We start from the raw sequence: 26,221 nt of genomic DNA on the forward strand, positions 1-26,221 counted from the left end.
ACATTCAGAGACTGAGCTACAATCTTTTATAGCCGAGGAGACAGAACATGGTTGCTTGGGAAGTAATCTAATTCTGTCACTATCAATTGATTAAGCTATTTACATTCTGTACAATAGAAGATGTTTAAACTCAGACAGCTTTTAGAAAACACTTGTTACCTCTGTTGGGTTAAGCCAAGGAAGAAGAGTAGCCAGCAGTTAAAACTTACATTTGTCTGTGTCGGCCTACTGTCTGGGGTGGAAAGGTAGGCCTACTGTCTGGGGTGGAAAGGTAGGCCTACTGTCTGGGGTGGAAAGGTAGGCCTACTGTCTGGGGTGGAAAGGCAGGCCTACTGTCTGGGGTGGAAAGGCAGGCCTACTGTCTGGGGTGGAAAGGCAGGCCTACTGTCTGGGGTGGAAAGGTAGGCCTACTGTCTGGGGTGGAAAGGTAGGCCTACTGTCTGGGGTGGAAAGGTAGACCTACTGTCTGGGGTGGAAAGGCAGGCCTACTGTCTGGGGTGGAAAGGCAGACCTACTGTCTGGGGTGGAAAGGTAGGCCTACTGTCTGGGGTGGAAAGGTAGGCCTACTGTCTGGGGTGGAAAGGTAGGCCTACTGTCTGGGGTGGAAAGGTAGGCCTACTGTCTGGGGTGGAAAGGCAGGCCTACTGTCTGGGGTGGAAAGGTAGGCCTACTGTCTGGGGTGGAAAGGTAGGCCTACTGTCTGGGGTGGAAAGGTAGGCCTACTGTCTGGGGTGGAAAGGTAGGCCTACTGTCTGGGGTGGAAAGGTAGGCCTACTGTCTGGGGTGGAAAGGCAGGCCTACTGTCTGGGGTGGAAAGGTAGGCCTACTGTCTGGGGTGGAAAGGTAGGCCTACTGCCTGGGGTGGAAAGGTAGGCCTACTGTCTGGGGTGGAAAGGTAGGCCTACTGTCTGGGGTGGAAAGGCAGGCCTACTGTCTGGGGTGGAAAGGTAGGCCTACTGTCTGGGGTGGAAAGGTAGGCCTACTGTCTGGGGTGGAAAGGTAGGCCTACTGTCTGGGGTGGAAAGGTAGGCCTACTGTCTGGGGTGGAAAGGTAGACCTAACTTTTGAAACTACCATGCTCAGATTCCTTATGACATTTCTGATTTCATTATTTGCAAACAGGGAGAGTTTCATTGCAAATAAGACACACTGATTTGGCATTGGAGGAATATGATAAGATGAACACATAGGCCTATCTCTCTGTCCATTCTTAGCCTGTAATTTCAGTAATTTGTGTGGTATTAAAAAATATTTAGTAAATACAGTATGTAAAATTATGCAGAATTGCATGACATTTTTACAAAAGGCAATTTTTTCTCTCAGACCTGGAAATACAATGATAGATCAATTCAATACTTTCCCCACCCCTACTGTTGTCCATAGTGGTCTGTGAACCCACAATCTTCTGGACCCCAAGCCATGTGTTGCCATGTAATGCTTACAGGACTAAGAACAGTTTCTAAAATGGCATAAGGCTCTGGTCTGTCCAAGAAGTGAGGTAAGGATGTTCTTTGCTATCCACTTTAGGTTTTCATTATTATTTTGGGTATAGGGGAGGGTCACTTGTTATTTTTCAAACGTCTAGGGAGGGTTTAGGTCAAATAAACTTCGCTGAAGGGATGGCCATCCATTTTCATCTCAGAGAGGTCCAATTTTCTCTATCTAATTACAAATAACATTCACACCCTAATTGGAGTGCCCAGGATTTTGTTTACTATATAACGTCTACCCCTGAGTCCAGGTTGAAAATATGAGTGTGATGGTCTGGTGGGTAGGCCCTATTATCTGTACACATGGTCCAACACAGACCATATAGAAATGTACACAGTACAGATAGGATGTGAAAGCAATATATCATTTATACAGATCATGATGTTCCCAAAGATTCAATACCCATTTCCACAAGCTAAGATGTAAAGTACAAGTACTGTAGTTCTTCAATACAATTGACAAGTTGTCTTGGTGCTGTAGGTGAGAAAGGTTGTCAATGCATTGTGCATTCAATTCGCCTAGAATTCATAAACATCTGATATTCCAGATGCTTTGCTGTCTTGAAGAAAGTATTTCCTCTTGATGGGTCAAACCAGGCCACTAAGGAAATAAAAAATAAAAACAAAACTGTATTAGTCTAACAACTATTAACTTGTTTCATTTAGACTCCCTTCATGGTTGGTGATTCTCTCTAATAGAACAAACCATTGTAATGTTTCACTGCTTTGCAAAAACAATATAGACTTTGGGTAGTTGCTTGGTAATGCAAAGTAATCAAATGGAAAACCTCTCACTTAGGCCTTTGGTTTTCTGAATGTGTTGATTCTTCCTCCATGTTTGACTCTGATGTTTGGGAATATGTCTTTTAAGGCAACGTACAAATCCTCAAAGTCCTGATTCACTGTTATGTCCTAGAGGTTATAGTATACAGAGACACACATTATCAGGTGAGTGGCTTTGCATCAATAGGTAGGTGGTGTGTTGTGAAAGGGTCATTCATCCAAGTGACAATAACACAAGTGAAAATCCATGACCTACAGAAAAGTCCAGGCACTCCATAGCTGATTCTGCGTTTCCCTGGATTGCTTTCAGGACTCCGTAACACCCGGCAGTCTGTATAGGATTCCTCCCCATCTGACCAAAGGCAGGTCAATTAACATAGAATCACCAAAGATAACACTGGCAGATATTAATAGACATAGTATCAAATATCATTTTTTGTCTTTCTACGACCTTGTTTTTGGGGCTGCTTCTTGGGTGTTTATCTTGAAAAATATAGTGATGAGCCATTTTATCCCACTTTTACCAATTTCTCCCTCACGCATATCCCCCAAAGCTTTCAATACTACAGCCAATCTCTTTTTTTTCTGACTTACATTGAGTTTTTTTATTGTCTTGTTTACTTTGAGGCCCATGGTGAAGCGGATCGCACCTTCAGGGGGTATTCGATTGTTACTGTGGGATATATAAAAAAAAAACAATAAGTGTTGGGGGGGGGTAGGGGGGGGTGACAAGCAATATAAAACTGTTGCCTTTCAAAGGACGTCTTCACATTTTGATATGATAGCAGTTATTCTGTAGAAAGTTTTGCAAACAAATTTCAACAGGTAGAATGTAGTCATCCGTCAAAATAAAAAGCTTTACGCCATACCGTACTGCCTATATTAGGACCATCTGTTTAATAACTTTTAATGTTAATTGAGAAAAGTGTATAAGCATAACAAGCAAATACAGGCAAAAACCTTTGTACCTTATATTGAGGTCCTCTAGAGTGTTGTTGTCTTTGAGAGCCTCTCCTAAAGCTACGGCTCCATCCTTACCCAGGCCATTGTAAGACAGATCCAGTGTTCTGAGGAATATGTTGGCCTGGGACATTACAAGTGAATGGTATTATTACAAACTATTTCACAGTACTCCGGAACAGAATATCTGATTTTAACTGAGCTCATTTAGAGTTTCATGAAATCATTTGAACAAGATCAGATACTGTAGATGTTATCTCGGCAACCCAGAACCAAAATCTAGTGCCAGAGCTTGTACGTCTGTCCACAAGAGATTAGATGAAAAGCAAAGTTTTATCAAATATACTGTATAAATGGGTTGAAATGATCTATTATAAAGGTTATTACGTCTTGTGTTAGCCTCAGGCATTCACAAAGTGAGGACTAGGCATGTTACTGCAAAGCCGTCTGAAATCAACAGATACCTATCTATGTACTAGACCTAGATTTCATAACATGTACGCTAGGTTATATGATTTACCCCAAGGCCTTTAGCCAAAGCCACCGCTCCTTTCCCACGTATACAGTTCCAGGCCAGACTCAATGATCTCAGCCCTGTGTTCTCAGCGATAGCATGTCCCAGGACCTGACCTGATGAGAGAAAAATAAGCTGTGTCTCAATAGTCTTAAGTGGCCTCCTCAATGGCCTCCTCAGTTTTATGTGTCCCCCTTGTCTCCTCTTCTTGTCACCTGGAAGCAATATGGTGGATCCCTACCACTACCAGGAATTTGCTTTCACCTGTCCACCTTTCTTTTCTGTCAGTGTATATGAAGGAAAGGAGAGAAGGAGAGGAATGCCACTTGAAACGGAGATGCACCCCAAGAGAGTGGATTATCCTCATTGAGGAGTAATGCATTTCTATCACAATGATCATGTCTCCTTTCAACACATATAATTCACTGTTATAGACAGTGATGGCTCTCTATTTACCTAATTTTGCTCTGTGGAAAGGCAATAACAGTCAAGAAAAATGAATAAAATATCAGTGTATCTTCAATGACACTGTTAATCATCATGGGTCAATATTCAAGACTGGTGTTCCTATGACAACGATCACAACGTATGAGAAAAGGATATATCATTTATTAAATCAGTGATGGGAAGAGTACTAAGTGTCTGATATGAGTGTATGATTCAAAACTAAAACACTCTTTTAGAAGAGACAGTGAAGATAATACGAACACACACACTACCCCCTCCTCCCACACGTGGAAGACACTTCCCATGTGGAAAAAACATTTTATGTATATTTCTCAAGAATTCGAATTATACTAAAATGGTATTTGAATTAGAATTCCTGTAATTTCTTTACATAAAAAGTATATTTCTAATGTATTTCAAGTATTCTTTTGCAACTACACTTCCACTTATTAACCACATCAGCTATTGTAAGTAGTCACGTAAAGGTCACCTTGATTGAAGCAGTTGTGGCCATAGCTACAAATTAGGGATGGGTCGTTCGCGAACGTGTCGGCTCTAAGAGCCGGCTCTTGTAGGTGAACGTTGGGAGCCGGCTCACATATCAGAAGAGCCAAATCTTTTAATAAAAATATACAAATATTAAGATATGAATAGCAACACAGTCTTCTATGGACTGGTTTATGCCAAAGTCTGTCTGTAGCAAAACAAGGCCAAATTGATATTACATTGGCTAAAATGACTGCCACCGATTTCCAATCATTTTCGATCGTGGAGGACAGAGGTTTAAGAAATTATAGGTTTAAGAAATCCAATGTACACAATTCTAAGCAGGAAACCCTTTCAAAATCACTTATTCCACAACTGTAAGAGAGCACACAGGCTTCAGTGCGGGAAAGAGTCCAAAAAGCTACTGCAGTTTGCCTGACTGCTGGACATCAAGGGTAACCACTTCTTACCTGTTGTTTACAAACATGTCACTTCATTGAAGATTTTTCGATGTCTAGCTGTCTTCTGGACTGCTTTGTGTTCAGCGACAGACACCTCAGAGAACTTGGCAGAGGAACTGTTGAGTGGCCAGAGAATGGCAAGTAGATGGAAAAGTGGTCTGTTGTATTAGCGACAATGCAACGAACATAACCAAAGCCATGAAAATGTTCAAATGGACCCATCATCCATCTCTTGCCAACACAATCAACCTGATTGTAAGAGATGGTCTGAATGTAATGAAGCCCACTGTGGACAAAGGGAAAGCAGCTGTGGAATACTTCCACAGGAGCACAGTAGGTGCTGAAAAACTAAAGTCTACACAACGCCGGATGGGGATAGCTGAGCTGGAACCCTTTGAGCAGGTCACTGTGGAGATCAGTGGAGAGAGGTACCGTAAGCAGTTATTACTACATCATTATTTAATCCAGTATTATATATGTATATGAGCAGTATATGAGAATGTAGTATCAGTAGACAAAACATCATCCTGAACTAATAAGTTACTGTTCTCTCTTTTCAGCTATGTGACAGCCTCAAAAATGATACTCCTGTGTAAGGGTCTGCAGCGAATCACAGCCAGCCGCTAGAGAGAAGCAAATGTAACCACAGGACATGCGACAGAGTTGATGGACACCCTATGTTCATCAGCGGACAGAAAGTTCCACAGAATGGAATATAATCACGTGCTATCAGAAACCTCTGCACTTGACCCCAGGTTTAAGAAGTTAGCCTTCAGTGATGCCAGAGCAATTGATGAGGCTCTTCAAAGAATAACTTCAGCAGCAGGGAGGGACAGCCCCAGCAGTCAGTTGGCTCAGGCACCAGGGCAACAGGAAGAAGAGGGATCAGATGGAGCAGAAGCACCAGCAGTAGTGCCACAAATGTCTGCTGTTTGGATGCTGTTTGACGAGAGAGCAACTGGGGATGCAGCACGAAGGAATCCCTCAGCAGATGCCATAATGGAGGTCCGATCCTATTTGGAGGAGCCCCTCTGCAGATCCTCTGAGCTGGTGGAAGAACAAGGCCTCTGTCTACCCACGGCTTACTAAAGTCATGACAGGGATACTCTGCATGGTGGCCACATCCATTCCCTCTGAGAGGGTCTTCTCAAAAATGGGACAAATAATTACTAAGAGAAGAAACCGCATCAGCCCCTCAAGTGAGGCAGCTTGCATTTCTGAATGCAAATCTCTCATAAAAGCAAAATATGGTCAGCATTGCTGTGTACTGCTGGTTATAACATGGCACTAAAGAAGAGAGATAAGAGGGACTAGTTTAATGTTTTAAGTGGGTTGCTGCAGTTTTGCACATTATTATTATTTTTTTGATATGGTGCAATATTCCATTATTATGTTGTTCAGATTGTATTCGTTTTGAATGGTTAAATTTATATGCACTTTGTTTATATACATTACAAATATATACTTTAAATGCAAATGTTTAATAGCATAATTTTTCATAACAAACCAATGCATTTTTAAATACATTGTGGGTAAGGTAGTGTATGGTTTCATTTAATAATTGAATTAGAATTGTTTTAACACCAATCACTTTTCAAACAGTTCAACTTCCAAAATATACAATACATATTGTTTCAAGAAGACGTTAGGGAGAAAAAATATATGGCTCTTTTTGGTAAGCTGAGCCGAGCCAACCGCACCAGCTCACTGAAAAGAGCCAGACTTCCCATCAGAAGAGTAAATCACAAAGTGCACCATTGGGATTTCACTCTTTAGTTGTTCATATTATGGTAATACATTTACATTTTAATAAAATATGTAATTTATAAGGTGTAATTAGAAGTACAACATTATTAAGTTTGAAATTGAACGTCAAAACATTTAAATAAGCTAAATATGAGGAACAAGATCATGTAATAAATCAAAACATCAGCGGCAGAAAAGGATGCTGGGTAACATGCAAATTATTGTGCACATGTATCATTGAGGGGAGCGTGTTTTCATTAGTATATTTTCTTGAGATATAAAAAAGTATACTCTCAAGAAACATGTTCCTCAGCTGTGCATGTTTGCTTAGGTGGAATAAACTATCTTTGTCAACTTTCTCTGCACTCTTCTGAACAGGAATTTAGAAAGTACTTCAAAACTCATTATCGGCACTGAAACTACAGTGCCTTGCAAAACCATTCATACACCTTGGATTTCTTCACATTTTATTGTTACAAAGTGGGATTAAAATGGATTTAATTGTAATTTTTTTTCCTTCAACAATCTACACAAAATACTCTAATCTCAAAGTGGAAGATTTCTCCCCCAAAAATTGTAAAGATTGATAGAAATAAAATCACTTCAAATTAATTTAATTGTATTTTCTTTGGTCAACAATCTACACAAAATACTTTAATCTCAAAGTGGAAGTTTAAAAAAAAAAATTTTTACAAATTTATTGAAAATAAATTACTAAAATATAGTCATTGCACAAATATTCAACCCCCGGAGTCAATACATGTTAGAAACACCTTTGGCAGTGATTACAGCAGTGAGTCTCCTTGAGTAAGTCTTTACGAGCTTTAAACACCTGGATTGTGCCCTTTATTATTTTCATAAATCTTCAATCTCTGTAAAATGTTGGTGCTCATGGCTACACAGCAATTTTCTAGTCTTGCAATAGATGTTCAATCAGATTTAAGTCAAAACTGTAAGTTGGCTACTCAGGAACATTCACTGTCTTCTTGGTGAGTGTAGTGTAGATTGTGTTCTGAGTTATTGACCTACTGAAAGGTGACTTCCTCTCCCAGTGTCTGTTGTAAAACAGACTGAATCAGGTTTTCCTCTAGGATTTCTCCTGCTCTTAGCTCAACCCGTTTCTTTTCTTCCGGAGAAACTAAGTATTTGCCGATGTCAAGCATACCCATACCATAATGCAGCCGCCACCATGCTTTAAAATAAGGCGGCAGTTACTCAGTGATGTGTTGTTGGATTTGCCCCAAACATAAGGCTTTGCATTTAGGCTTTTTCAATATTACTTCAGTGCCTTGTTACATACAAGATGTATGTTTTGGAATATTTTTATTCTGTATATTTATATTCTTCTTTTCACTCTGTCATTTAAGTTATTCATTGTGGAGTCACTACAATGTTGTTGATTCATCCTCAGTTTTCTCCCATTACAGCCACTGAACTCTGTAACTGTTTTACAATCACCAATGGCCTCATGGTAACATCCCTGAGCAGTTTCATTCCTGTGCTGCAGCTCATTTCAGAAGGTCCTACTTGCCTTGTCTTTGATGTGTCTGGGTCGTTTAATACATAATCCACAGCATAATTATTAACTTGACCTTATTAAAGAGATATTCAATGTCTGATTTGATATTGTTACCGATCTACCAATCACTGACTGCCCTTTTTATGAAGCTTTCGAAAGGCTCCCTGGTCTTTGTAGTTGAATATGTGCTTGAAATTCAATACACAACTGAGGGACCTTACAGATGTTGTATGTATGGGGAACAGAGGAAGGGTTAGTCATGAAAAAATCATGTCAATCCCTATTATTTCACACAGAGTCCATGTAACATATTCTGTGATTTGTTAAACCAAATTTGACTCCTGCAGTAATTTAGGCTTGCCTAAACAAAGGAGCTGAATACTTATGCAATGACTATATTTTAGTTATTTAATTTTTATTAATCTTATACTTTGACTTTGACATTGCAGAGTATATTGAGTTCGTTGTTGACAAAAAATGACAGTTAAATCAATTTTAACGCCACTTTGTAACAGTAAAATGTGAAGGAATCCAATGGATATGAATGCTTTTGCAAGGCACTGCCTACTTAGTGTACTTGATCACTCACAGAGTTACATTTTTTTTTTAAATGCTTAAACTTAAAAACAGTGTGTATTTTCAATTAATATAATAAATTACAATTAGTGTTTGAAATTTAAGTACAGTTTTAATGAGTGTGTTTAATGTATATTTCTAGTGTACTAAAAGACTGAAAAAAAAACTATGAATATAAAGTACACTTTTAATAAGTGTATGGAAGTGCAATTATATTATATTTATAGTATATTTCACATATACTAGAAAAATACATCTCGTATTTGAAGTATATTTTTAGAATTTTTTTGTACTGTAAAAATGTGTATATATTCAATTTCTCAGGCCTTGCGGTCTGGTTTGTCATTTACTCTGCGTCAGGTAAAGGTTTTTGTTACAAATCTCATCCACAATCACATCCTAATTGAGTGGGCTCATAATGAAGGAGATTTCTTGACCTTTGAATGCCACAATCTGCTACAAAATATGTGGTCTGTGTCTAGCCGCTCTGCATCAATATGTCACCACCGGTGTGTGTCTGTGTGTTTCATAAACTCACTGGCTGCAGTCTTTTCAGTTGTCTGGAACCGATTTCCGTTGTTTTCTACGCCCCACTGGATAGTGATAAACTGATACATTTGAGCGATTGATAAGGGAATTTAGAGCTTGAAATTGAAGTGATTCACTTTTGTTGGGAGTTATAGTGGACTACATTAATTTGTTTGTCTAACATGCAAGTGCTGTGAACTACACCAGAGGTGACTGTAGAGTGGAGGTTGTTATCAGGTATTCCTTAGAAAAATAACTGTAATTTCTCTGAGAAACTTAACGAATTTCCTTTGTGAAAGGAAAAAAAATCCTCATTCAAGAATAGAAAGACGTCATGTTGTTTAGAGCCTATATTGGAATTTGTTATGCTCTTTCAAAGTGTCTCAAAACAGCCCAACTTTATGTCTTAAGATGTCTCGAAGGTTACGGCTGGGTATGCTTTTTACAACATCTGTTGGGTGTTCCTTAAAGCTCTGATCTCAGACCACTACTGCTCTAATTATAATCATAAACTGGGTGGTTCGAGCCCTGAATACTGATTGGCTGACAACCATTGTATATCAGACCGTGTATCACAGGTATGACAAAACATTTACTTTTAATGCTCTAATTACGTTGGTAACCAGTTTATAATAGCAATAAGGCACCTCGGGGGTTTATGGCCAATATACCACACCCCCTCGTACCTTATTGCTTAAATGCACAATTCCTCTCCAATTACCACCTCATCCAATCCAAGAAACACAACTATTAAATGCTGCACCTCCCATGGTGTTGTGGCTGAGGTGGGTACCCTACCCAAACTCTTTCCCTCTCTGTCACCTCTTAATGCCCAGGGTATCCAACCCCTAATGTACTGTATGTATGTAAGTCCAGGGTTTGAGTTAGATAGACACACTACTACAACCCTACTGTGTCTCCCATCATGTTGTGGCTAAGGTCTCTCACACACACACACACACACACACACACACACACACACACACACACACACACACACACACACACACACACACACACACACACACACACACACACACACACACACACACACACACACACTGCCCAAACCCTACCTGCTGCATCTCCTATGATGTTGTGACTGAGGTCTAGGGTCTCCAGCTTGGTGTTGGAGGTCAGGGTCTGGGCAAGGTGTTGTGCGGCCCGGTCAGCCAGCTCGTTCCCAGACATGCTGAGTGAGACCAGTGTGGTGTTCTCCTGCAGCATACTGGACAGGGTCTGGGCACCACACTCCCCCAGCCTGTTCTCCCCCAGGTCCACCTCTGAGAAGGAGACACACAAGTCACAGAGAGGTCTGAGGTCATACAGGGTTAGAGTAGAGCAGAAGGTTGAGCTGTTAGTTGTTGTTTGTGAGTATCTGTCCTATCCTCTTATATGGTATAGGTTGTCATTAATGTATTCATCCTGTTGTAATGTTGTCTGCCTGCCACATTATAAAGATTATTCAATTGATTTGTATTTGTTGAAACCACTTTGTTCTCTCATCAAAGCTACAATGTTTAAAATCGAATGTAATCTGCCATCTTTTGTTCAGGTGAGATACATCACCTTAAAGCATCACATTCCACTTTCGTTGGCAGCAGTTAACCTATTATTCTAATAGCAGGCTCATTAAGGCATTGTGAATTACATTTATTAGTTCTGAATTAGAACCATTGGAATTGTGGTTGTGGATTTATTGACACACTCAGCGGTGAAACAATTTCTCCCTTGGATCATGAACTGTGTACAGAGCTTGCTGCTAGCTAGATACTGACTGAATGTTAAATAGGTGTCGAGGCACGACAAGGATAGCAGTGAGTGAGGTCGGCGCGCGGATGGGTGTGGGTGGCACCGCCGCCTTCCTGAGTCCCCTGGGCCTCGGATTGGAGGTTGGTGGAGTGCCCACCTGTGATGTAACAGTTCTCCTTTAACATCTCGGCCATGGCAGCCCCGCCAGTCCCTTCCATGCAATTATCCCTGAGGTTCAGCTTCAGGAGGGAAGTGTTGGTTACCAAGGAAACCGCCAGTGCTTTGGTGCCCTACAGAACACATTTCACACAAAGACTATTTCGTTTGTTTCTCTCTCTCTCTTTTCTCTTTTTCTCTCTCTTTCGTCTCCTGTTGTTTTTTCCCCCTCTTTTTTAAAAATGGAAATAGGATGTGCTCTCGAGAGCAGGTGTGTGCCTGTATGTGTGGGCTTTTGCCTCTTTTACCAGGTACCTATTATGAAAACACCTCACCCATCTAATGGGTGCCAGAATGACCTTGTTCTTTATTGAAGGACCTCTCATATCCGCTAGGCTTTTGTTGCACAGTTTAATAATAAAAGAGATGCTCCGTGGTTTAGACTAATGAAGCAGACAGAGGTCACATGGAGGGAGGCGTGGGTTCAGGGAATGAGACAGTCTAAGAAATGATAGTTTTGCCTGGCTAAAGAGAGAGTACATGGCTGTGCAGATGATATGAAAGATACCTTTTACCTTAGCTTCAGGCTCCAGTCAGTCAGCCGTATCAGTACATTTGGTGTTAAATAGTATGCAGAACATACAACTATCTATTTAGCATTTAGATAACAAGCATATGGCTGGCTACTGTGGTTTTTCCAGTGCTGTTTTAAGTGCACAGCTTTTGCAGATGCAAGGTAGCATTAGCCTCAATGATACAGAGTTAAGTAAAGAGTAACTGAATGAGGGAGAGACCGTGGAAGGGAAACGTTTTGCATTATTAAACAGGGCACTGGCCTGGTCAGTCTTACCTGAGGCCCGAGGCCATGGTGCATCATGGTTAGCTCAGTATTGCCCATGTGTTTCAGGAAATAGGATACAGGGACTACGTTGAACATTCTACACGCCTCCCTGTATCGAGTCTGGCCCGTCGGGTCATACGCCTCCTTCACATCTGCAACAGAACCAAGCAGACACAATACATATATACTTTAGCTGGGCTTGAATGAACTTGCCTGACACAATGTCTCAAGTTTTAAGTAGAATATCAACACACGGGAAGTAGAAGAAGGTAAGTATGCTACAGGGTCAGTGCCAATACCATATTTATAATGTGAAGGGATACTGGAGTGGTAGGGGAAGATATGTTTAGAGGTAAGGTGGCTAGGCATCAGGATATATGATATGAACAGAGTAGCAGCAGAGTAGCAGCAGCGTATATGATGTTTCTATGTGAGTGTGTGTGTGTGTCTAGATTCAGTAGGAATGTGTGTGCGTGTTATGTGTGTGAGCAAATTAAGTGTGTGTGTGTGTGTGTGTATTGGAGTGTCAGTGTGAATGAGTGAGTGTGTAGAGTGAGTATGCGAGTGTGCATATAGTCAGTGCAAAAATACAAAATGAAATAGAAGGGTCAGTGCAGACAGTCCGTGTCACCATTTTGTTTGCTATTTAGCAGTCTTATGGTTTGGGGATAGAAGCCTGTTGGTGTCAGAGTTGTTGCTCTGGTATCACTTGCTGTGCGGAAGCAGTGACAACAGTCCATGGCTTGGGTGGCTGGAGTCTTCAACAAATTCCCGGGCCTTCCTTTCACACTGACTCATATGGTCCTTGATGGCAGGGAGCTCGACCACAGGAGAGTGATGTACTGGGCTGTTCACACCACCATCTGTAGCACCATGCAATCAAGGGGGATGCAGTTGCCATACCAAGCATTGATGCAGCCAGTCAAGATGCTCTCAATGGTGCAGCTGTATAACCTTTTGAGGATTTGCTTGAGTGTGGACCATTTTATGTCCTTAGTGATTTGGACACAGAGGAACTTGAAGCTCTCGACCCGCTCCATTGCAGCCCTCCCCCTCCCCACATTTCCTGTAGTCCACAATCAGCTCCTTGATCTTACTGACATTGCGGGGGCGACTATTTCCTGGCACCACTCTGCCAGGTCACTGACCTCCTCCCTGTAGGCTGTCTCATCGTCGCTGGTGATTGTGTCATCAGCAAACTTGATGATGATGTTGGAGTCATGCATGCCCATGCAGGCGTCGGTGAACAGAGAGTACAGGAGGAGACTAAGCACACACCACTGCGGGGCCCCCGTGTTGAGGTTCAATATGGCAGAAGTGATGTTGCCTGGTGTTGGCCCATCAGGAAGTCCAGGATCCAGTTACAGAGGGAGGTGGTCAGTCCCGGGGTCCCAAGCCTGTTGACGAGTTTGGAAGGGACTATGCTCTAATCAATTAACAGCATTCTCACGTAGGTATTCCTCTTATCTAGGTGGGCGAGGGCAGTGTGGAGTGCAATTGAGATTGCTTTGTCTATGGATCTGTTGGCGCGGTATGCAAATTGGAGTGGGTCTAGGGTGTCTAAGATGATGAAGTTGATGTGTGCCATAACCAACCTTTCAAAGCACTTCATGATTACAGATGTGAGTGCTACAGGGTGGTCGTCATTGTAGCAGGTAGCCTTAGAGTTCCTGGGAACAGGAATGATGGTGGTCAGCTTGAGATGGGGATCACTGACTGGGACAAGGAGAGGTTGAAAATGATCGTAAATATGCCTAACAGCTGTTCTGCGCATGCTCTATGAATGTTCCCTGTGATACCGTCCAGCACCACCGCCTTACGAGCGTTGACCTGGACTGCCACATGCAGCGGGCGTTTGAGCCTGTGTAATAGGATTCTACCTTGTTCCTATATTGTCCTCTTGCTTGTTTGATGGCTCTGCGAAGGTTGCAGCGGGACATCTTGTACTTGTTCGTATCCTCAGCCGTAGCCCTGTCCTTCAGTTTAGCACCAACCTCGGTGTTAATCCAGGGCTTTTGATTGGGGAAGCAGCGAACCTTCACTGTGGGGACGTCAGCGATGCATTTCCTAATGAAGCTGGTGACGGCGGTGGTTAGCTAGTTGATGCTATTGGCAGAGTCCTGGAACATATTCCAGTCAGCGCTAGCAAAGCAGTCTTGTAGCGTAGCATCCGATTTAGATGGCCATTTCTCAACAGAGTGCATCACGGGTGCTTCCTGTTTGAGCTGCTGCTTGTAAAACAGGAAGCAGGAGTATAGAGTCATGATCTGCTTTGCCAAAGGGGTGATGAGGGAGGGCCTTGTACGCTTGTTTGTGGGTTGAGTAACAGCGGTCTAGGACATTATCACCTCTAGTGGCGAAGGAGATGTGTTGATGGAAGTTGGGCATTGTGTCTTAATGACGCAGAATTCAATTCACCACCAACAAGGAAAGCAGCCTCCAGAGGCAAGGTTTTCTGCTTGTTTATAGCCTCATACAGTTCGTTAAGTACTAGCTTGTTGTTTTTCTTGCCCTGAGGTGGAATATTTACAGCAGTCACGATAACAGCTGAAACCTCTCTCAGGAGGTAGAAGGGTATTCCACGACGGGTTAACAATGGGTCAAGACTGATACGCTAGAGTCAGCACAACATTTGCTGTTGATGAAGCGGCATACCCCTCCCCTCTCGATTTCCCTGAATCCAATATCCTCTGCTCGGTGAATGGAGAATCCATCAAACTGTATTGCTTTGGGGGGTATCTTGTCCGAAAGCCATGCTTCAGAATGGCAGAGAGTCCCGTTGAAAGCAAATCTGCGATCGGAGGTCATCCATCTTATTATCAAGAAACTGGAAATTGGCCAATAGAATGGAGGGCGGTTTTCCCTTCACCTTAAACTCCCCAGGGTTCTCCCTCTCCTGTCTCTTTTTTGCTGACGTTTCCTCTTGAATTACACAAAGAGCCCAGGGAAGATGAGTTGAAGTGGACGTTGAAGCCAGAATTGAGGTTAGTAACATGATGTTCAAAAGTTATTTTCGAGCATAATAAATAATAACGAATGCATTCTGTGCAAAATAAATAAAGATAAACGCCAAAATAGTTGGGTCAGAGCTCACAAGACGGCAGCCATACAGTACGGCGCCATCTTGAAAATGGAACCAATAGAATAGTCCCAACACAGCAATCTCCGTCCACTGAGCACTTCAGACAAACTAAAGCAAATGCTCAAAATATTTGAAAGATTTCAAATAGTATCTGAACCCAGATCTAAACCAGCAATACGTTTCTCCAGGCCGCTCACTATCAAAACATTGAGTTAAAGGACTTGGCATCTCTACATATCCCTCTGAGATTCTAAGCTGTCAATGTGACTTTGGTCGTTAAAGTCCCTTGTGGTTGATTTCACCACGTATGGGGACTGGGTAGTGGGTTCTAGCTCATTCATGTACCAGATGGCCTTCACTTATGGTGAAAGAGGCCTTACTACAAAGCCTAGATGAAGTCATTAAGATGCAGAACAGGAATATATGTTTGAGCAGGAGTGTGTGTAGGTGTTTGTTTCTGCCATCCCTTCAACTGATCAGTAGGAAAAGCGAAGAGGGGGAGGGGAAGTGAGAGATGGAAAGAGAGAGAGAGACTTATTGGGACAGTTGCTCATGTTCAATGCATGATCTAAATATGATCAAATGATCACAGTGGGGCTTCAGAAATAAGATTAGGTTTATTTTCTATGAAAGAGTGAGAGGGAATATGAAATTATAAACGATGTCTTTCCAGAAAGTGAGAGAGAGAGAGAGAGAGAGAGAGAGGGATACAAACAGAAAGAGCATGTGAAAGTGTGATGATCTATCAGAGATGAAAAGGTTCATGTCAAACACGACTCATCAGTTAGCCATTTCTCAGAAATGAGTGGCAAACCACACGCACGCTCTGCACCTTAGCTCTCGTACACCCTTTATCAGAACTTGTGATTCACCTACCTTTCTCTCATTCTCTCTTTTATTAAGAACTCGCAGCGCTATCTACCTACCTCCCAGCTCCAAGTCTGTGTCATAGTCCTCATCTGAAGCTGTGATGACACATTCCTTCGCCCTCTCCTGTGAGTCTCTATCGCCAACTCCACTGCCCTCTTCTTCCTCCTCCTCCCCCTCATCCTCCTTTCTCTCACCCCTGACTGACTCCTCCCCCTCAGGGCTAGAGTGGCGGCCGGACCCTGACCGGGTCACTGTCTGCAGCAGGGAGTGGGAGAGAATGTGGCTGAGGCTCAAAGAAAAGACACTCTGATCATACTGTAGCAGCTGGTTTTAGAATAATAGTGGAGACATCCCTGTATTAGAGATGTACTGTAAGTACAGGGCGGCATAACTCAAACTCTCGAGAGCTGTAGTACGCAGGTATTTATTCATGCCTTTTAACCAGAGGCGAATCAAGCAAACCAGTAGGACTGTGTCCCTCAAAGTGGATATTGACAAACGTAAAAGACAAGTGACGAAAAACATTTTCCAGTGACACACTACCAAATCTATATCCTCCATCTATTAATCTCTCAAGTCAGATCCACCTGCTCATTTACCTGTCTGTCAACACTTCCCCTACTGAAAGCTTTCCTGGGTCTGCTGGGTGGTCGGCTCCCTATCCCACCCAGCTGCGCTCTCTCGCTCTCCGTCTCCGCGTCATCATCCTCCAGCACAGACGGCAGCAGGGACTCTTTGGCCAACTTCTTCCCAACGACCATGGTTCCAACACAATGGACTTGGCTTGTCTTCCACCCAATATATGTTGTTGCTTGTAAGCTTTCACAGGTAGTTTTGCTAGTTTGAATGTGCTGATGTAAATCTAAGTGTGTTAGAAATCAGTGCAGTAAACTTTTTGGCTGCTGCCGCAACATACCTTGGCTCAGTAGGAGGGTCAACTTAGTAAAAACTATTGACTGGCAAGCTATTCAGCTAATTAGGAAGTTGTGGGCTTTTCACTCTGGCTCACACCCACCAATCCACAGGAGGCTGAGGACACAGGGGCTGATTTAATGTTGGACTAATTTACTTTGTTGTTAGGTTACCATGGTGCTGGATTGTATCTCTAGCTGAGTGCCACTGCCTACACTTTGCATCTCGGTGCCTGTATTGTACCAGAGTCCCTACCCTGTTGTGAAGGCTTTGAGAATGACAACAAGAGCAGGAAGCGCACAGAGCTGGCTAGATTGCAGTAATTATAAATCAGTTCAATACAGCAAAAGGCACAGGACATGGATTGTACACAATAGATCTCCTATACATACTTAATCTTTGAAACTGCCTGAGCGCAGGTAACGCTCAACAACAATCCAAGCTGACCTTAAACTCCACTATCCACATCTCACTCATTTTTGGTCCCATGACACTAGTTTCAAAAAAACACAAGAAAATACAAACACGGTATTGACATACTGTTAATGTTTTTTTTTATTAAGTAAATGCAAAGTTCCTTGCAGTATGCATTAAAATGGAAACCGCCAAGGTTGATCAATTCCACACCAAGGAGCATATAGCAGAGGCTGTTTGGGTTGTTGGAGTTTAGCAGCAGCGATACAAACACAGAAACCCCATGAGCACATCAACCGTCTGTCCCATCACACTGTATGGATGGATGGAGTCACAGTCGTAATGAGTGACACAGTGCTGGTAGGTAGACAGAGCTTTTTTAATTTTTTTTTAAAGAGGACAGAGGTACAGTACATCATGCATTCAGCTGGTGCTGTGGTTTTTCCCGTGCCTAAAGGATATCAGGGAGACCACTGTAGTCCTTGTTTGTTTTATTATGGGTTCTTTTTTTTACCAAGCAGAAGAGACATAACAATAATAATAATTAAATCATCAAAATACATTCTTAGAAAAAGTTAGTTCAAATAGTTTTGTTTTGTTTTTGTCTTAGTATATATGCTATATTTATATATTTTTGTTTTGTTTGTTTGTGTTTGTTTGTTGTTGTTGCACGTTTTACAGAGTTTTGACAGCCCTCATTTCTAATCCCCCAAAACCTGCTTAAACAAATGAATGTGGAAGAAGAAAACATTCAGCAAGAGGAACAATTAAACAGGTTTGCCTATTTATCCCCAAACAAAAACAAAAAAGTTCCCCCATTAAAAACGTACTCTATATGCGCCAGTAAGTAGCAGAGAGATAGAACACAGAAAGCCATTACGTTTCAATCATGCTGGTGGCCATTTTAGTTTGGAAACAAAGGAAGTACTTAAGGAAGAAAAGAAAATCCACAGGTTACTGCGGAGTTGGTTGCCACTTGGAAATGTTATCACAAAACGTCAATGACATGTTTAGAATAGAAACAGCAGCCCTGCAAAGGCATGGCCTTCAAATGATGCTCAGTGAAAAGTGGGAAACGAAGTAAAAACAGTGCTTTGACACGAGCTTGCGCCCAAAACCCATCAGCAATAAACATATCATTTTAATTAAGATATCATACTTAACCTTATTTAATAATTAAGTAAACTCAACATAGTTGAATTGTAATGACAACAATCAAACGCAATGACCTGTATGATCTATTTCTTGATCTTGAGAATGCAATCAGAATAGTTTGGGTTTGCAGAGGGCACACATGCTGTAGCATTCAAGGTTGGTGTGTGTGCGGGGGGGGGGGCAGAAGGAAGGTTAATTTAATTCTCAACAAAGAGCATGCGAGGGTATTAAGTGGATGGTTACAGCGAATGGAGAATGCATGCAGACAAATACATTTTGTTTTTCGCAAAAAGTACTTTAGTATTTTGTCGTGGTTATCACACAGCATTCATGGACGCATGCACGCACACACACAGCACTTGATAGACCTTCAGACAGGTGTCAGGTCTCAGTGAGGATGGAGGAGAGGGGGAGCTGTGGCAGCATCACAAGTCATGTGAGCAGGCAGTTGGAGGTGGTGGCAGAGAGAAAGAGGGATAGAGTTACTGAGTGAAAGACCGAGAGATGGACAGACAGACATGAAGGAACGATAAAACCATAAAGCAACACTCATCTACTCGTGCACTGATGTCAACATGAGATTTCTGCTGTTTGAGATTTACGCCACTCTGCCCTAAATCCAGATCTGATAAGACAGACACTGCAGGGTTCCTTTACATGGATAGTTACATACAGATAGCCATGTATGAAACTCTGGTTACATGGAAGGTTATAATGGTGGTAAAAATGGAGATCGCAAGGATATGGTAATGGTTGGTCAAGGAGAACCAGCAAAGTATAGCAACCCAACACCCAACCTCTTGATTAATTTGAAATCATGAATCCGTTCCTTCCTCTTTCCCCATTGTAAATACTATGCAAATTACTTTCAAGCCATTAGACAGCACCCCAGCATTTGGTCTTAGCGAATAAATAGGATAGGAAGGCAGTCAGATATGTACCATGGACTTTTCCTTTGATAATACTGTATACCATTTATAAGATGCAGAGCCCTCTAGATTATACGTAGTGTTTTTGTGTGTAATATACTTAAATATTGGTTATGAGAATGTATACAAGAGATACACATGCATAGGCTTTCCCATGGCATGACAGGACATTTCAAACATTTCAATGGCTTTCATCCACATCTATATGCAGTTACTGTTGTGAAACCAGACCACAAAATGGCGAGACAACTTATATTCTGACAGGCAGGCGGAGAGACAGACAGGCAGGAAACAGAGAAAGCTGATAAGAGGAGCAGATGCATTTTAATGGACTTTCAAGGAGAGTCTGAACACTATTGTAGTTTTGGATGACCGTGTGGCCGGAAGGTTGAGGTTATAGGTTAACCAAATCCAGTTCATAGTTATTCACTGTTCTCCGAGCATAGCCTGTCTGTATCTAGTTCTCTCACTCTTTCATTCTCTCCATCCCTTTCTCTCTCTCCCACACTCTTAAAAACATTTTTAAAAAATAATTTAAAAAATAAAAATAAAAACTGGAATCTCAGTTATGAACACACCAAAGCAGGCTAGACCAGCTCTGACTAACATGGGTTTGGCCTTGTATACACTGAAATGCACCAGAGTCAGTTGGTTGGGAATGGAACATAAACTGATTCGCCAATCAAAGCATTGTGACCTTGCTTCCAGGTACCACAAGTAGTCCTGCAAATATAAAAGTTTAGCAAAAGGTTTTGACTAACATTAAATAGCTAACAAACAGTATGATATATTTATGAACTAATATTCTCATCTTGCTCATGCATCAACAAAGTGGCAGGTATAATACTGGGTGCACATTATGACGCATAATGAAATCAGAAAGTAATCAATTTAACAAAACATCAATGTTCTTGTAAAATAAAATATTTCAAACGTTACTACAGACTAAGTGCAGAGCCTGACTGACCATGACGAAGCAGAACTGGTATAAAAGAGAACAAAAACAAACCCAAAGATATTCTTTACAGTACAAAACTTGGCACAGTATTATCGACCAGCTGTAGTGTCACTCATTTCCCTGCTCCACTGTGCATACGGCCCTTCCAATTGGTCCACATCAGAAAGATCCGGAAGCCCCACTTATGGTTCTACGAGCAGAACACCCTGACAGAAACAGAGAGAGAGAGGGCAAGCGAGAGAGAGGTTACAGGCATTACTCATCCAGCTCACTTAGTAACAAGGGTTTTTTGATCACAACACTGAGAAATTCAAGTGACATTTCACACAGAACCACTGTGGCTGGCCAATACAAGCCGCCATACGTTATTTTGCAGCTTTTTAATGAGGCATTGTGCAAGTCAGCCTTAATTCTCCACTCCTCTTATGACAAGTGTATATGAATAAAAAAAGGAGGCTCTTATCTTTAAAAGCACAAACGCAGAGTGAGTGGAGAACATAACAGAGCCCCTCGCTAACACTGCAATCCGGTTAGTTGAGTTGGAGCCCTTTTCAACTGATTTCTATGGTTACCCGTTCTGCATTTTGAAAACGGTCATAAATCAAACCAGAGGCTGTATCTCCAGTGTATCTACAGCTTTGCAGGTCCCTCTTACAAGTATGGCACCAACATGCAAAGATATCAAAGACGTCTTGGCGACAATTGGTCACCGTGAAAGAACTAGAAGGGAACAGAATGGAAGCTGTGGGGGGGAAACTCTAGACTCACTCGTCAGAGTCCTTTTTGCTTTCCTCGATGTAGGCGATGGATTCTGAACGCAGTCGGTTGGTGACCTCATAGGTACGCAGCGTGACACCGAATATGTCCTCGTGATAACGGTTCTCGTCCTGCGAGGAGAGATGATAAGATTTGTGAGATAAGATTGGCACAGAATGATACAATAGGCACAGAATGATACAATAGGCACAGAATGATACAATAGACAAAGTGAGATTAGATGGGCACAGGGAGATACCATTAATTCAGTGTGGTGAGCTGTGGACAGATAGAAAAGACAGATACAGTGATGTGTCACTACACTGTCACTGTACAGTACAGCATTGCCTTCAAAAAATGTTTCAATCGCCAAGGCTTGGATAAAAGCTTTCATTAGTTGATCAATAAATTGGACATTTTATGTTGCAGGCAGCGCTTTCAAAATGTGTTTGATTATATACCCCCTCTGCTTAGTCAAAAGTGACCTAGCCATTTTGCTCATGTGACCCTTCGATTTCAATATTTTACGTACAGTATGGTTGTCTGGTGGTTTAAAATTGCTTATTAAAATCTTTGAAAGTTGTGTTTTTGGTTTCCCTTTCTTTGAGTCATTAAATGTAAGAGCCTCTCCTTTCAGTTCTCTTTTGAATCCCACTGAACAAAATTCTAAATGCGTCGGTCACATTCTGAAAATCATCCACAAGTAGGTATTAAGGAGTGCAGTCATCTCAAAAAGTGAACCTTCCAAGGTCTAAATCTAAATTGCTTGACTTAGTTACTTTGTATGTTTTGTCCGTCAGGTTGGTTCGTTTGTTAACAGTGTACAATATAGTGAAGCATATTGTCCCTACTCGGAGTTTGCTGATGTAGAACCCAGCGTCCTCCAGTGTCATGTTTCCCTGCAATTTGATGATCTGCTGGACGGTCTTGAGGACATCCCCGGCCATACCCACGTCCCCACACACATAGATGTGTCCTCCCTCCTCCCTCAGACACTGGTACACAGTCTCTGACAGCTTCTCACGAAGCACATCCTGCACATATTTCTGTGTCAGAGACATAGGGGAAGAAAGAGATCGAATGAGAGAGATTTAATAAAATCATATAGAGAGATTTAATAGAATCACATAGAGATTAACAGGGAGAGAAAGATACAGGCTCATAGACAGTTGAAGGCAATGAACAGATTGTAGTGATTGTGCGTTGGGGTTGAGGATAGTTGTGCATAAAATGGTGCTCCATGTGAGGAGTGAAGGGGAAACAAAAGGGATACACAATTCATAAATCCACATGCACACATACATCTCCCACATGACCTCTGTCTGTGTTGCTGTGTCTTTACTGTCAGAGACACATTTTCGTGTTTAACCCTCAGGTGCATTTTTGTCCCTGATGAAATCTAATTAGCATAATAAAAATATCCCCATAAAAAATCTGTTTAAGCTAAAGATGTGTTTTTTTGGATGGGCTGTGTTCAATCCGACACATCCTCCAATGGCGGCCTTTCACATCTGTGGTGGAATGTGGTCAAGCTACAGCAGTGTTTCACAAACCAGGAGACATCCCGAAAAAAAAAAAGACAAAAAAAAAAAATCGGTCTTCTCACCGAAAATGTATGTCGCGTCCGAACAGGTTTGCACAACAAACTAATATGACCACTGTGAAAAGATAACACTTACAAACACATACGCGTCAGTGATTTTGTTCTACGACCCCCACAAGCGTCACGGGACTCGTCTGACGTCAGTACCGCCGATCTGCCAACTTATGTCTGTAGTGTTCGAACAGTTTGGGCTAAACACTAATATGGGAATTATTTCAGCAATTATTTGTATTTCATTTTTGAGGGGATACCTAAAATGGGTCCTAAAATTCAAAATCAAATAGCTAAACGATCCTTGGTATGACCATCTTACAACAATTCCATACGTTAGTCCATTTAAAGTCTACTAGGCTAACTAAATCTTTAATGTTAACAGTACCTTTGGTCTACCAGGCTCTCTGGAGTAGGCTGTGTAGAGCTCTTTGAACACCTCCTTGTTCTTAGCCTGGATAGTCTCCTCCTTGTAGATGTGGTCTATCTGGGACTGCCGGCACCCAAATACCAGGATCATAGGGCAGGATTTGATCCCTACGGTAACAAACACATTACTTTGTAAGTTCAGATCCTAACTTCATCTTTCACTGAACTACAATGTTGGAGTCATCTAGACTAGTGTTTATGTATGTGTTCAAGCTCTGTAAAGTTGAATAAACACAAGTCATACTGGCAGCAGTGTGTGGGTTTTCCTTTTCTTTTAAGTCCTTATCAAATAATTTCCACACATGCGTATACAAGTAAGATCAGGTGAGTACGTGCTTTTCCTATTCTAAAATATAAACAAACCATCGCGTTCATAATCGAAAAGCTTCTGTTCCCAGAAGCTTCTGAAGGGGGCGATCCCAGTGCCTGGACCAACTAGGATACACGGAGCTCTGTGGTCCTTTGGCAATCGGAATGTAGGAGCACTACAATCAAAGTAATTTCCCCATCCAATTACAATTGAAGACATAACATAAAAAAAATACATTTACAAAATGATTGTAGAAAACACAATTTCAGCTACGAATCAGGCCATTTTTAATAGCCCTAGCATCAAAGTGTTTTTCCTCAATGATTGTATTATACACACACACACAGAGTCAATGTTGTATATGAATCATATACGGTGCAATCATATATTATGAATACACCATATGACAATGTTGACATTTGTTACAGTCCAAGATATTCTCCAAACCACCACAATCATAGAATTACATGTATTCCGTTCAACGAGTAAAACCCATCATGCAGCAATATCACACACACACACACACGAAGCAACGTTTTATACCCTCTAACAAAGCAGGGGACCATTTCTTCTGCCTCTATTCTGTTGAGCCATGATGAACACACTCCATGGTGGATAGGGCCCTCTCCATCTGAAAGAGAGGCAATTGCCCATCAGCCACTTTACTTGCGTACCTCCTCCTCTCCACTACGCACCACGCAAACGAACACTGAAGTAGAGTACACATAATGCAGTTCCCTGGGCTAAAAGGGTGTTTGTCTCCAGTGTAGGCAAATGGCTAATTAAACCATCACTCTCAGCATCACGCACATCACTATCACACAATGCATCTCGGAGAAAGAGAAACAGCTAGAAAGATGCTTGTCGCCCAGCTGTTTGTGTTTAATAACTGTCGGTTGAGGTAAATTGGTGCCGATTTAATTAAGTCACGTCGAAGCATGACAAATAATCTTTGTGGTTACTTACAATGTATGTAGTGTAATAGCATGCACAAATACAAACATATAAACAGAAACCAACTAACCCAAAGCCAGTAAAGCATATGTCCAAATATAGAGATCTTAGACGTTATTGTCCAGTCAACCCACTTACAGTTCGGAAAGTATTCAGACCCCTTGACTTTTTCCACATTTTGTTACAGCCTCTATTCAAAATTGTATTAAATCATTTCCCAACTTCAATCTACACACAATACCCCATAATGACAAAGCAAAGACAGTTTAAGAAATGTTTGCTAATTTATAATAAAATCTCATTAAAATATCACATTTACATAAGTATTCAGACCCTTTACTCAGTACTTTGTGGAAGTACCTTAGGCAGCAATTACAGCCTTGAGTCATCTTGGGTATAACGCTACAAGCTTGGCACACCTGCATTTGGGGAGTTTCTCCCATTTTTCTCTGAAGATCCTCTCAAACTCTGTCAGGTTGGATGGGGGGCGTCTCTGCACAGCTATTTTCAGGTCTCTCCAGAGATGTTCGATCAGGTTCAAGTCCGGGCTATTGCTGGACCACTCAAGGACATTCAGAGACTTGTCCCAAAGCCACTCCTGAATTCTTGACAGTGTGCTTAGGGTCGCTGTCCTGTTGGAAGGTGAACCTTTATGGCAGTCTGAGGTCCTGAGCGCTCTGCAGCAGGTTTTCATCAAGGATCTCTCTGTACTTTGCTCCGTTTGTCTTTCCCTCGATCCCGACTAGTCTCCCAGTCCCTGCCGCTGAAAAACATCCCCACAGCATGATGCTGCCACCACCATACTTCATCATAGGGACGGTGCCAGGTTTCCTCCAGACGTGACGCTTGGCATTCAGGCCAAAGAGTTCAATCTTGGTTTCATCAGACCAGGGAATATTGTTTCTCATGATCTGAGAATCCTTTAGGTGCCTCTTGGCAGGATGTCATGTGCCTATTACTGAGGAGTGGCTTCCGTCTGGCCACTCTACCATAAATGCCTGATTGGTGGGGTACTGCTGAGATGGTTGTTCTTCTGGAAGATTCTCCCATCTACACAGAGGAACACTGGAGCTCTGTCAGAGTGACCATTCAGTTCTTGGTCACCTCCCTGACCAAGGCTTTTCTCCCCCGATTGCTCAATTTGGCTGGATTTCCAGCTCTAGGAAGAGTCTTGGTGGTTCTTCATCCATTTAAGAATTTTAGAGGCCACTGTGTTCCTGGGGATCTTCAATGCTGCAGAAATGTTGGTACCATTCCCCAGATCTGTGCCTAGACACAATCCCGTCTCTGAGCTCTACGGACAATTCCTTCGCCCTCATGGCTTGGTTTTTGCTCTGATACGCACTGTCAACTGTGGGACCTTATATAGACAGGTGTGTGCCTTTCCAAATCATATCCAATGAATTGAATTTACCACAGGTGGACTCCAATCAAGTTGTAGAAACACCTCAAGGATGATCAATGGAAACAGGATGCACCTGAGCTCAATTTCAAAACTCATAGCAAAGTGTCTGAATCCCAATATAAATCAGGTATTTCTGTTTTAATACATTTGCAAACATGTTTTCGCTTTGTCATTATGGGGTATTGTGTGTAGGT

At 41.9% G+C, this 26,221-nt stretch overlaps 2 protein-coding genes across 3 annotated transcripts in view; both read right to left on the bottom strand.

Annotated features, from left to right (window-relative positions):
- Positions 1-2,285: 2,285 nt before the first annotated feature.
- On the bottom strand, positions 2,286-16,972 carry LOC139412098 (leucine rich repeat containing 74B). Its single transcript, XM_071158891.1, has 10 exons — positions 16,811-16,972; positions 16,268-16,466; positions 12,269-12,411; positions 11,420-11,552; positions 10,587-10,793; positions 3,754-3,863; positions 3,242-3,357; positions 2,868-2,946; positions 2,530-2,625; positions 2,286-2,402 (listed from the first exon to the last, which is right to left on the bottom strand). Exons 1-10 carry the CDS (start codon positions 16,970-16,972, stop codon positions 2,286-2,288), a joined length of 1,362 nt encoding a protein of 453 aa, XP_071014992.1.
- Positions 16,973-20,179: 3,207 nt separating this feature from the next.
- LOC139412099 (nitric oxide synthase 1 (neuronal)) overlaps positions 20,180-26,221 on the bottom strand; it is a 61,470-nt gene continuing 55,428 nt past the window's right edge. For both annotated transcript variants that reach the window (XM_071158893.1, XM_071158892.1), the window contains exons 24-29: positions 24,212-24,299; positions 23,722-23,843; positions 23,318-23,466; positions 22,187-22,381; positions 21,348-21,466; positions 20,180-20,785 (exon numbers count right to left, since the gene is read on the bottom strand). In XM_071158893.1, coding sequence (XP_071014994.1) covers positions 20,770-20,785; positions 21,348-21,466; positions 22,187-22,381; positions 23,318-23,466; positions 23,722-23,843; positions 24,212-24,299 — 689 coding nt within the window. In that variant the 3' untranslated portion in view covers positions 20,180-20,769. The remainder of the gene's footprint in view (positions 20,786-21,347; positions 21,467-22,186; positions 22,382-23,317; positions 23,467-23,721; positions 23,844-24,211; positions 24,300-26,221) is intronic.

Source organism: Oncorhynchus clarkii, chromosome 6 (genome assembly GCF_045791955.1).
Source record: "Oncorhynchus clarkii lewisi isolate Uvic-CL-2024 chromosome 6, UVic_Ocla_1.0, whole genome shotgun sequence".
Lineage (NCBI taxonomy): Eukaryota > Metazoa > Chordata > Actinopteri > Salmoniformes > Salmonidae > Oncorhynchus > Oncorhynchus clarkii.